The 13099-nt window shown below is 37.6% G+C and overlaps 1 protein-coding gene across 7 annotated transcripts in view; it reads right to left on the bottom strand.

The window, feature by feature from the left end:
- Nucleotides 1-1240: 1240 nt before the first annotated feature.
- LOC6529439 (neural-cadherin) overlaps nucleotides 1241-13099 on the bottom strand; it is a 102246-nt gene continuing 90387 nt past the window's right edge. For 3 of the 7 annotated variants that reach the window (XM_039372792.1, XM_015196869.2, XM_015196861.2), the window contains 5 exons: nucleotides 12847-13017; nucleotides 11405-11646; nucleotides 5438-5650; nucleotides 5098-5268; nucleotides 1241-4631 (listed from right to left, as the gene is read on the bottom strand). In XM_039372792.1, coding sequence (XP_039228726.1) covers nucleotides 4510-4631; nucleotides 5098-5268; nucleotides 5438-5650; nucleotides 11405-11646; nucleotides 12847-13017 — 919 coding nt within the window. In that variant the 3' untranslated portion in view covers nucleotides 1241-4509. Of the gene's footprint in view, nucleotides 4632-5097; nucleotides 5269-5437; nucleotides 5651-8063; nucleotides 8545-11404; nucleotides 11647-12846; nucleotides 13018-13099 lie in introns of those variants that run through there. The other 4 variants (XM_039372794.1, XM_039372795.1, XM_015196862.2 and 1 more) reach the window with 2 other exon arrangements.

Below are 13099 nucleotides of genomic sequence, written 5' to 3'. Positions count from 1 at the left end.
TGAAAACAAACAAAACCGAAAGCTTGACAATGAAATTGGACGGGAGACATTGGGTTCGAAATGGGAAAAAGTTGGGGAAATTGCGATGGAAAGGGTTGGCCAATAAATCGACAGCTGCAAAGAGACGGCTAAACAAATTGTTTAGCTAAAAATAGTCCGCACAAATTGTGGCTTATAAATTGTGCTCGAAGTGAATGTTTGCATACACATTCTCTCCTTGCCCGCACCACTTGGCGTATGCGCAATTTGTTCTGGCGCCTTAAACAATTGTTGGAACGTGCCAAGAGCCGGCAAAAAGGGAAAGACAAATGTTCAACAGGGGGCAATAATATTGGAAATTTGATGCCGCACTGGAAATGTAGGGAAAGAAATTCTGCTGCCCTCCTTTCGCACATATTTGCCTTTGTGGTGATGAGAAGTTTTCATTCGCTTCCTTGGATAGAAAAAAAGGAAATTGTATTCGGGGCCAAAGCAAAGGCCAAATCTATTTACAAAACCTACCGCCTTCCATTGCAAAATCAGAGAGGAGATGTTTGTCTGTACATTCTTTTCTCGAGGAAAGTGTTTTCTTCTATTGTGCGCTTTGTGTTTATAGTTACTGCTGGTTAAATTTGCTGATAGCGATAGTGTGCTCGCAGACAAAGGACACCACCCGGGCCAAATACGGATATACTGTGATCCTGAGAGTGTCTGCCCGCGGCTTTGAGCTTGTCTGACTCCACATTGACATTGGCATAATATTGGTTTCATTCGTAACAATGCAATATGTAATAGACAAATAAACAAATAGCACTGTTCTTCAGAGCTACCTGGAAATTGGAACTGGCCCATTGTAGTACTGAGATAATACGAGATTACTGTCTGGGAGGCACAAACATTTACATTTGCTTTACGGGTACTGCATTCGCCTAGGTCATGGGTTCAAATTTATGTTTCCCATGAAGTCTTTAAGTTTAGAGAATAAATCAAAGAATTATTAATTGTATATTACTAAAAATGAGTTCTGAAGAAAATATAAACAAGGAATTTAATATTTCAGAACTTGTTGACGAACCTTAGTTCCTTCTAGTTCCTTAGGTTTGACAATTTGTGACAATCGTTCGAAATAAAATAATTCAAGCCATTCTAAATAAATATATTGCATTTAAAATATGCGAAGAATAATAGTTTGTTGTGGTAAAGACCAACTTCCTAGCCCCCAGTCTCTTTCACCACACTTCAATAAATACACAGTTTTCAATTTTTCTTTCCATATAACGTTACAGATTCTTTATTTATTTTTTATTCCTTCTTTTTGTTTACTTTCCACTTTTCTTTTTTGTGTGTTTTTTGCTTTTATAATAATTCCTCGTTTAATATAATTGCAGTTGTTGATGTTGTCTATGAGTGAGTGTGTGTATATGTCAATGTGTGTGTATGTCAGTATACGTTTTCTTAACTAAATATTTTCCCCATTTTCCGTAAGTGGCGCGTGATTAGCTTACAAGTTTTTCACGCCTTTTCTCCGTCGCTTACTTAATTAGCATTTTTATCATTTTCGATACTGACACAATTGATTTGTTAGTTTTTCCAGCAGCTTGCTTTGCTCTTGTTTTATCATTATTACTCGTAATTTATTCATAATTTCATTTTTTAATACTATTTTCCGTTTGCATTTTCTTTTTTGTGTATATTAAAGGGATTTTACATAGTAATGTACTTATATGCAAATTTATCTAAAACTGCATTCAAATCGGTTTTTTGTTTTTGCATTTTCATTTGTTTTAGTATGTGTATCTGTTTTGCATTTTGCGATTAGACTGAACGGGATTTACGATTCATGGAGGAGATTCGGTTTTTGTTAGCCGCTTGTTTTCGGGTTGTTTTGTTGGTAAAAAATGCATACATTATAAATACATAGTTATCAAATAGTATGATGCTTGCATCGCATGTATGGGTCTGTCTATCTGTCAGTCTGTCGGCGTGTTCATTTCTGTTTGGTGTAAATGTATTTCGCATTATATATGTATGTGTCTGTGCATTATTCAATATATAGTATATGCTTCTAATTTACGTTACAAAATATATAACAAATATGTGTAAATAAGTATATAATTCACTTGCCATTCTACTAATTTGGTTTTTGTTCTGTGTGTGCTTTCTAGCTGTTATAAATATAAAATATCGCCGAGTTCTTTTGTTTGCTGTTTATTTGAATGTCTACAATTTAAAATGTTTGCATTGTTTATTGTTTGTTGTGTGGTGTTTGTGATTTTTTTCGTTTCCGTTGGCTGTTCGACCTATACATATATAAATGCAAAATTTATTCATAGTCAGATGCGTCAGCAAGAAGGCTAAATGAAAAGTTCAGTGCGCTAAAGAAAAGCGAAAGCGAAAAATGAACGTTTCGTTGAATTAACCTCACGAGTCCCTGCGAAACTAAACCCTAATTTTGGCAGTGTTCTGTGTGTTTCTAGGTTTGCGGACTTGCTGTACCGTACCGCACTGTACTGCACTAAGCAGGCAAATCATGCAAAATGGCTTCGTTTATTCGTAAATGGCTACTTCGAGTTAAAGTTCGATTTAACAATTAATGTGCTTTAAAATTTCTATGAATTTTCTCAAACAAGTACAGCAGAGAAGTGTATTATTATTTATTTCGCTGTATGGTTTAACAATTACGTTAAAATCTTTGCACTTTTCAATAGTCAACTTTTGTTGCAGTTTTGTTAGATTTTTTTCTCTGTTTCCATTTGTTATATGTATAGTGTTTCATAAGTAGTGTTAGGAATAATTCGAATACCAAAACTGTTGTATGGTTTTTTGTCTGCTAAAGGAGAGAATCTGTAAAATTAAGGAACAGAAAAATGGCCATGGTGCCTAGAAAACACTATGATCTAAACAGTTCTTATATATATGTTTTGTTATTTACTTACGGTTCGCTACCATCTATAATCGGGAAACTGCGTTTCTGATTTTGTTTTTATGGCAGACAGTATAAAATAGAATAAACACACGAATTCAACTTAAAAAACAACATTTATTATGTGTGGGTCTATGCAACAACAAACGAAGAATAATAAAAATTTGCGACCATTGTCAATCGATTCAAGTTTCAGCAAACAAATGGAAAAAAAAGAACAAATCTGCAAAACGTTTGCTTGTCGTGTGGAAAAAGTTTGTGTTTAAATGCAGTTAGTTTTGGATTTATGTATATGGAGGATTTTATTTCTTTTTATTTCAATGCACTGTAGTTGAAATGACTTAATATTATTTTAGGTTTTGCTACCAATTTGATTTGGTTTAATATTGTTGTATCTGTGTGTTTCTTTGTATACGTGCTAAAACTAATAATATATACAATGTAAAATACTTTTCCATTTTTTCATCATATATATATTATTTGTTTTCTTTTGAAGTATTCATTTTAATTATATCAATTGCGCTAAGTTCATCTAAAGGTAAATTTTCTTTTTCTTATTTTTTTTTACTTTTACTTTTTTCTTTTAACTCTTTTGCTTGATTCGCTTTTATGGAGTTTTAGCATAGGTTTCCTGCTTTAGAATATTTTTTAGGAGTACTTTCTTCCTGGAATTTAGCCAGGGTTTGCCGATTGTGGTTTACTTTAAATTGAATCATACACAATGCGACAAACAAATGCGAAACGCCCGTCGGTTGCAGTTAAAAATTTCGTAATGTTTATATTTTTATATATATATGTTTCGTGTTTTTAATGTATGTATATACTTGTTATGATGGAACGAAAACAGTCTTTGGGTATTCCTTTATATAAGTTTTAATTCTGTTTAATCGTAATCCCTAAAAAGTAATGCTAAATAAAAATGGTTTAACTTAAACTAACGATAAATTAAAGGCGTTGAGAATTTTTCTGGCTTAACCGCTAAATGACTCTCACATGCGTCACAAACTTATAAACAGCGAATGCCTAAAATATTAATTACAACTTAAAATAATATGCACAATAAATCTGTTTGAGAATTAAACTTATAAATTCATAAGCGCTCCTAAACGTAACTTTGGTATGCTCTCTCCTACATCATACAAATCTATTTCCTCAATTTTTAGTTTTATTTCGTTCATAACTTGCCCCGCAAAAAATGCTGGAAAAAGTGCAACCGTAACCGTTTTGGGTTAATCGGTTGCCCTAAAACCTAAATCTCATTATCGTAATTATTTAAATTTAAATGCTGATGAAATATTTTTACAAATGTCATTTTACGTGTCATAATATGTGTTTGATTTCACTTTCACTTCACATTCCTTCCCCTATTTTAGTTTTTTACTTCTTAGTTTCCAGTTACGTAGAGAGTTCTGCCAACTTCAGCATTGAGATGCTTCTTTGGTTACGCTTCCTTTGTGTGTGTGAGTTTCCCTTGGGAGTGGGGCTTCATTTCGTTTTAAATGCAACTTTGAATCTACTAACAGTTTTAGTTTGTTCATCTAGGTATCCGCATCGGACATGGATTCGGTCTCTCCCTTCTCCCCACTCTATTTCTCGGCTCCTCCAGCTTACAATTCTAGTTCGGTATTGTGGGGATTGGGCGCCTCGGGTCCGTACATGTTGGCCAGCTTGTCGAAGCGTGGCCCCCAGGCCCCGAGGTAGTCGTACTCCTGCTGCTCGTCATCAGTTCCTGCAAAAATTATGAGTAAGTGCACAAAAATGCATGTTTAATCTAAGCATTCAAGAAAATGTTGCAGATTATTGTTGTTTTGTCTCAGGTTCTGTAAGCCATGGCAAGTATTATTACTTAGGACTTTAGATATTGAGAAGTATATACGACTTGGTTAGGAATTTTTTTCCACTGTGTAGTCAAAATAGAAGAAAGAACTGCCGTTTTTGGTTACATATTTCTCCTAGATTTACACCCAATATTCAGCTGTATCTGAGAAACGCTGGCCTGAAAATGTCAAAAAGTTGATGAGACAACAACGAATCGAGTGGTCTAATTTTCAACTGCTCGTTGGAGTGCTTTTCTACTTATTAGTAGCCTACTTTTTTGAGGGGAATCTCAGGCTTTTCGGTTCTAGTTTCGTGACTAAACGGCTGCATAATGGGTGCAAATACTAGTCTTAAAGTAGAATATTTTTCAAGCCTACCTGAAGCCAACGAGCTGAGCGAACCAGCTGTGCTGCCGCCGCCCTCGTACGCGTAGTTCCTCAAGTCGTCGAAAGGTGGCGCATTTGGATCACCATCGGCTCGCTTTTTATGCTCCTCGATGAACATGCCCACATTGGGCTCCTGACCTGGCATTAAGGTCATGACGGGATCTGGAGATAGGAGAGGTTAAAAATAAACGCATTTCATTAACAAAACCACAGTGTTTCACTTTCTTTAATTCTATATTCGGAATTTAAAACGTTCGCAAAACAGAAAAAAAACATATATTTCATAATTGTATTTTAAAGGCTTGAAAGGAAAAGTCTCAAGTAAACTTACACATAATTGGCATTTTCATGGGCGCAAGCTCGGGTGGCATTGGCCCTCCAATTGGTATCTGCAGAGGTGTGATATCAAAGGCCGTCATATCATCCTCGCCGCCTCCCTCGTCGTCATAGTTGATGATATTCTCGCGCACATCGTCATCGGGACCCGGATATTTGATATGCGCTTCACGGCGACGATTGTATACGACGAACACCAAGACGAGTACTGCGAATAGTTAAAATTCAACAATATTAAAATGCAATTTCCCCTCAAATATTGCCCTCCTCTGGTATGCAACAACAACTCCTTGGGTTTACAAAGTGCACCATACAACGCTTAATTTAACATGCAGAACAATTTCAGTTGTACTTCTCTTCAACGGCGGAAAAGCGGGTCCAAACATTTTCCGTGCGCTATCAGCTGGCAGAAAAATTCTTAATTAAATTGTATAACCAGAGCGGAATAGAGCAAAAACACGGAAAAAAGAATAGGGAAAACGAAACGAAACGAAAAGAAACCTAAAACAATATTGCCAACATTGTCCTAGTTTTCTGGTCAACAGAACATGGCAAATCAAGCTGCAGACGACTTGAATCCGCTGTCTTCTGTAGCATTTCTAATTTTGCCAGCGCGCTTTTCAGCATATTGCGAAACGCAGACAGCATCTGTTGCACGGGAAAACCCTGGGAAAACAAAAAGTTTTTGGGCATTTCGAGTCGTGGAAATTGCCACCACAACTTGAAGTTGACGTTAAGTAATTTGCTGCGGCTTCTTTGTCCGCAGAAAGTTGTATTTTTTCTCTTTTTCTTGCCTTTCAGCAGCTGAGCAGCATGTAATTGCAATTATTATACCCGTTACTCGTAGAGTAAAAGGGTATACTAGATTCGTTGAAAAGTATGTAACAGGCAGAAGGAAGGGTTTCCGACCATATAAAGTATATATATTCTTGATCAGGACCAATAGCCGAGTCGATATGACCATGTCCGTCTGTCCGTCTGTCCGTCTGTCCGTCTGTCCGTCTGTCCGTCTGTCTGTCCGTCCGTATGAACGCTGTGATCTCAGGAACTACAAAAGCTACAAAGTTAAGATTAAGCATACAGACTCCAGAGACATAGACGCAGCGCAAGTTTGTCGATTCATGTTGCCACGCCCACTCTAACGCCCACAAACCGCCCAAAACTGCCACGCCCACACTTTTAAAAAATGTTTTGAAATTTTTTCATTTTTGTATTGGTCTTGTAAATTTCTATCGATTTGCCAAAAAACTTTTTGCCACGCCCACTCTAACGCCCACAAACCGCCCAAAGCTGCTACGCCCACACTTTTGAAAAATGTTTTGAAATTTTTTCATTTTTGTATTGGTCTTGTAAATTTCTATCGATTTGCCAAAAAACTTTTTGCCACGCCCACTCTAACGCCCACAAACCGCCAAAAACTGTGTTTAAGACTCTCCTTCTCCCTTCCACTAACTGAGTAACGGGTATCAGATAGTCGGGGAACTCGACTATAGCGTTCTCTCTTGTTGTGCTAGTCAAATACGCATTCGCAATGCCAAAATATTATTCTTTACCAACAATGTTTAATTTATACTTGGATTCTTTTGCAGCCACGCCCAAATCGATATGCAAACAAGAGAGAACGCTATAGTCGAGTTCCCCGACTATCTGATACCCGTTACTCAGCTAGTGTAAGTGCGAAGGACAGTTTTTGGCGGTTTGTGGGCGTTAGAGTGGGCGTGGCAAAAAGTTTTTTCGAGAAAAGATAGAAATTTACAAGACTAATACAAAAATGAAAAAATATCAAAACATTTTTCAAAAGTGTGGGCGTGGCAGCTTTGGGCGGTTTGTGGGCGTAAGAGTGGGCGTGGCAAAAAGATTTTTTGCAAGTCGATAGAAATTTTCAAGACCAATACAAAAATGAAAAAATATTAAAACATTTTTCAGAAGTGTGGGCGTGGCAGTTTTGGGCGGTTTGTGGGCGTTAGAGTGGGCGTGGCAAAAAGTTTTATTGCAAATCGATAGAAATTTACCATACCAATACAAAAATGAAAAAATATCAAAACATTTTTCAAAAGTGTGGGCGTCGCAGTTTTGGGCGGTTTGTGGGCGTTAGAGTGGGCGTGGCAACATGAATCGACAAACTTGCGCTGCGTCTATGTCTCTGGAGTCTGTGTGCTTAGTCTCAACTTTCTAGCTTTTGTAGTTCCTGAGATCTCGACGTTCATACGGACAGACGGACAGACGGACAGACGGACGGACAGACGGACATGGCCAAATCGACTCGGCTATTGATCCTGATCAAGAATATATATACTTTATATGGTCGGAAACGCTTCCTTCTGCCTGTTACATACTTTTCAACGAATCTAGTATACCCTTTTACTCTACGAGTAACGGGTATAAAAATGTCGCTGCCCATTCAATAAACTTTAATTAAAGGAAGGACTTTTGTTGTGTTATGTAATTTGCGGAAATGACTTTTGACATGTTTGCTTGCTGGGATCCGTCGTTTCCGGTCACTGCAGATTGCTGATTGTAAGACTTAATTAATTTTATGGCTTACGCGTAATGCCATCAATATTTAAAGGACACACACACGTCTGATCAAAGTTTAAATTGGCATAAGAAATCCAGAGAAATAAAACAAATTAAAGTATATTAAAGTAAGCAATGGAAACGAGTAAAAAAGTACATCAAATATTTAGCGGTTCAAGTAATTTAAAACGGGTGATACTCCATGCAAGATAGATAATATAGAGAATCCTTATTCGCTCATTTAAGTTTTACCATAATATTTAGCTATTGAAACACTTAATTTTCGATTTAAATCATCAATTCGTTGGCTCCACACCTCCTTTGTGTTTCCTCGGTATGTACTTACGTATCAGAGTGCCCAGGCAGAGCGCCAGGGCGACAATAAAATCACGGGATGGCGTCAATACGCCGGAGGCCAATAACTCCAGTTCGCAGTGCATGCCAGTGAAGCCCATGGGGCAGTGGCACTCGTACTTCTTTGGCGGATGATGATCGCGACAGCGACCCCCGTTGCGACAGGGAAACAGTAGGCACTCGTTGTCGTTGACACAGGTGCTGCCCGAGCTTTTGTAGCCCGCTGGACAGCTGCAGGACGAGCCGTGAAAAAGTTACGTATACGAGTGGTTGGTTGGTTGTTTGAGTGGATGTGATGTGTACCGAATGTGTGGGAGTGTCGGGAAAAAATGTGTGTTGAAAAAATAAAAGAAATTATTTAAAATTTGTTTTCATCATGCTGTGGTGTGATGTGTGGGTGTGTCTTGAATTAAGTTCCTGCGTATTGTAACACTGAGAAAAATAAACGCCCTAGAATCAGGAATTTGGACTTAAATCCTTTTCAGATGTTTCCATTAATTACCCCGGCTATCCCCAATATAGTACAAATAACTCAACAAAAATTTGGATTTAAGGATCATTACTCCTGATTTTAGGTGTCGATATTTTCTCATTGCGCACTTTTTTCTTGTTTATTTCAATAGATTTGGGAATGGAATATTTTCATTTGCTTCACTCGCTTGCTTCCTTTAGTGTGAAGTGTGAAAAACTGTCAAAAAGTCTTTTTAAACGTTCGTTGCAACTTTACCATTTTCTCCTATTCTTTCGTAGTAGTTATTATTTTACGCTTTGTGAGTTTTTGGTTCAGTTTTTGGTCGTGTTACAAACTTTTTGAATTTGCATTCCGCATCTCCCTTCATCGAGTTCCCCATTGTAACACGCATTTTAAGTGCTGTTTTTTTTTAACAAATTTTGTTTCCCTTTATGATTATTATGTAACAGTTTGTTTCCCTGGTTGGAATTGAATAAAGTTTTACTCTAGCTGCATTCTTGGCATAAGTTGAATTTCATTTTATTTTGTCTCACTTTTCGTTAGTATTTTTTTGTCTTAGTCCCTAAGTTTGTTTTGATTAGTTTTGGGAAACGCACTCACACTCGATCTCTCAGAAGCAGAGGGATAAAAACTTTGCAGTGTCAGTTGTTTTTGCGAATTGAGGTGTAAAATTGTCAAGGGAGATTTCTTGGACTCAAGGCTGAAGTAATTGAGATGCATGGGAAATTTGCGATGTTTTGTTTCGTAAATAATCCAAATGTCTGTCACGACAAAATAAACCATTGTACAATTTCAAATTAATTGAGATCATAATTGAACTTTTCAATTGTATAATAAAATACGTTTTTGTTTCTCATTTACTGTATTTATGTAATTACTCATTAGCTGACATTAAACTAAAATCTTACATTTGTCTTTACTTTGAATTTGCTTTAAATTTGAATATGTAATATCAATATGTAATGGACTTTTTGATATCTGTCAAAATGAAAAGAAATCGAATTTGTTTACACTTCGGCTTCTTTTCTTTACAGCTGCTTAAAATTCATGGCAATTGAGCGACTTTTTTGCAAGCCCAATTGAATTGAATACTTTTCAAATACAGACTCCAGTCACTTTTGATATATTGATTATTGGCCAACGCCAATGCTTAACCATAGAATTCTGCACACCAGGGAAGCAGAAAAAAGGAGCAAACAAGTTTAAAAGGCGAGGATAGAGTAAATACCTCAAAAGCAGCAAGAAACTTTCACACTAAATCAGCGCCAGTTGAAAAGTTGAGTCAGGGATAGTTTTTTCTTACTCTTGGCTGCTCCTCCTTGCCTTCGATTGCTCCCAAGTGCGCAGTTTAAGCCCATCAGAAGTGAGTAAGGTACTTGATAATTTTTACGGAATTTTCGTCTTCAAAGTTAGCCATATTTTACGTTATTTAGTTTCAGTTGATGTTGGTTGGCTCGGTCACGAAATAATTTCCGTACGCTTTGTGAACCGCGTTTGCTTTTAAACGTTAAGCAAAGGTGGCATATAAATGGAGCTGAGCTCTAAGCCTGAAACTGGCATTTTTCTGGCTGTTTACACACGTACCCGGCATTTAAGTTAGGAAATCGAGAAATGGAGAAAAAAGCAAATGCAAACGTAGTAAATCCTCGCGAGGCATTGCCGAAATGGAACTGGCAGCTTCTTAGTGCCACTTTCCAACCTGCTCCTTTGAGCTGTCTGATCATCCTGTCTTCCCTAGTCTGTATTTATCTGTTTTTTTTATGCATTCTTGTATAAGGTGGGCGGATTTGGAGCATCGTGATTTCTCGAAATGCCAAAGCTAACAACTGCAATTGCTCTTGCTCGGTTTCGGGTGGCTTGCCCTTGTCTCCTCATGGACAACTTGTATCTCTGACTGCACATTTGTTAACTTACCTGAAGGGCATTTCAGGTCTTGTTCATTCTCTTGGCTGAGTGCATTTTGCTAAGTGTGTGGGACGAATGGTTGGCAGAGTGTAGCGCAAAAACTAAATGGACAGTGTACTCTACAGGGTCGGCGTTCAAATGAAATACTCGGCAAGGAGTACGTCACAAATTCATTAAATATTCGGTACATACCTTCATTTAGTTACATAAAATATTTACACATACAAACAGAGGGAATAATACTAGACATATTGAGTGGAAGGCTGAACGGAAAACGTGCCAAAAACAAACATTCAAAATGGTATGGAAATGAAATCATAGTTTGATGAATATGGAAATGCCGTTTTGAATGGGTTAAATGTGAGCGGACATATTGAAAGCCATGTGCCAGATATATAAATTTTTATTAAGGGTAAATTCGGTGATCCGTGATTTTGATGCCGAATGATTGGATTTATAAATGATAGAGCATGAGATGATCAAATAAAACCAAAGTGCATAGGAGCCTTTGAAATGTCGAATTGATGGTAAAATGAAATGGAATTTGCGTGAAATTGATTGAATGACTGCGACTAGGTAATTAACTTTGAAAAACGTAACAACATAGACACTAAAACGCTAAGCATTCGCTAAAGCACTAATTGCTTGATTATAACCAAATGTTGTTGTCGCATATTTCGATTTTTGGAGGAGGTTCTGTGGTTCGATGCTCACTCAGTATGATCAAAAGGCAGACCAAAATCGCCGCCAGGGCGCCCATGCTGAGTTTTAAGGTCTGACCCTCCTGCACCAGTTCGCAATTCTCGCCCCAAAATCCATCTGGACATATACAACGATATCGGAGTCGGGGCTCGAGATTGATGCAAGTGGCACCATTCATGCAGGGCATATCGAGGCATTCGTTGCGATCCATACAGCCCTTGGAATCTGGAGACATAATGCGTCCTTCGCCGCAACTATTCGATTCGGGTTTTGATTACCATTATTTAATTATTATGATTAATTAGTTGAGATTGAGTTGTTCGGATATATGGGTAAAGAAATTGGGCAACCGAAAATGCAAATATCGAATGGATGTTCCAATTGAGTGATGGATAATTAACTTATGTTGTTTGAGACAAGTCCAAGTTATGTCAGATAATTATGCGCAGTTGAATAAGAGTACAATTATACTTAATTATATTTTTTTTTGTTTCCAGTACCGTAGGTGATCAGGAAATACAACAAATATAAGTAGATATATATAGAGATATCAAATAATATTACCAAGGCCCTTGAAATCGTTGATTTAAGTGATTGATAGAACTCTCCGAAATGATAACTTACTTTGTACTATAATCTCAATGAAGTGATTTTAGAATCCCAAATTATTTCTGTAGCCTCTATTCCTTATTCCCCTATTTTACAGTGATTTATTTCCCCTGGCCAAAAGCTTTAAGCCAGCTAAGTATAAGGGGTGGTTTGGGTGTGTGTTTAACAAAGATAAGCAAAGTAGTAGTACCTGTGCTAAGCTGGTTGCTGTTGCTCTGTGTGTAAGAAAACAAAAGCGTGAATATGTACATACAAGGACCATTGCAAGCCGGACAAATGCTCTTTGCTCCCGGATCTGGATTCTCGAATCGACTTTAACTCGAAGTCAAAGCGAAATCGGAAACGTAAGCCTAAGCCGATTGATTTGTCACGCAACGTTTAGTGCCAATCACTAACTGACTTTTGTGCCATGTGTGTTCAAATGGGTGTTCAACGGGTGGGATGGTGTTCAACTGAATCTCCGGCACAAGGTTCTTTGACGAACAGTTTCAGCAAGCTTTTTCCGGACCCTGCTCCTCCTACCGTGTATTCCCCCATGTTTTGTGCCTCCCTTTAATTGATTAAGCCTATGAAATGTAAGCCCTGCGCTTGCTTATCAAAGCTGGCGATTTGTTTTCTTTTTTGCTACTTTTTTGTGGTATTGGTTTTGGGTTTTTTATCGCCGTTTGGGCTTACGGGAAGTTTGAGGTTTCACCCTTTTCTGTTGGTTTGTAAATGTTATGTGAAAGTACAGTCCGAACGGTCAATTTATTTAAATGGTATGAATTTTTCTTTTTGATTGATGAGCAACGAAAAGCAGTGGGTGGATTTTATAAGATGAAATGGCAAGCTGATAAGGAACTCACGTGCACTCGTAGACATTCCACAGATCCACACACTCGAACGGATCGGGGCAGATCACGTTGGAGCAGGGTTTATTCGAGGGACAACCCTTCTCCAGATTCCTGGCCATGGTGGCCTGTCCCCACTGAGTACCATTCATCGCCGGTGGCAACGGTAGGTGTTTGCCCTCCAGACTGTAAATTCAATTGCGAAAAATTGTGAGAAAAAGCGTGAAATTTGTAAACATAATTTACTTTACTAAGAAGAATTCATTTA

This window comes from Drosophila yakuba, chromosome 2R (assembly GCF_016746365.2).
Source record: "Drosophila yakuba strain Tai18E2 chromosome 2R, Prin_Dyak_Tai18E2_2.1, whole genome shotgun sequence".
Classification (NCBI taxonomy): domain Eukaryota; kingdom Metazoa; phylum Arthropoda; class Insecta; order Diptera; family Drosophilidae; genus Drosophila; species Drosophila yakuba.
The sequence above is the reverse complement of the archived record's forward strand: the minus strand, read 5'-3'. Positions and strand labels throughout refer to the sequence as shown.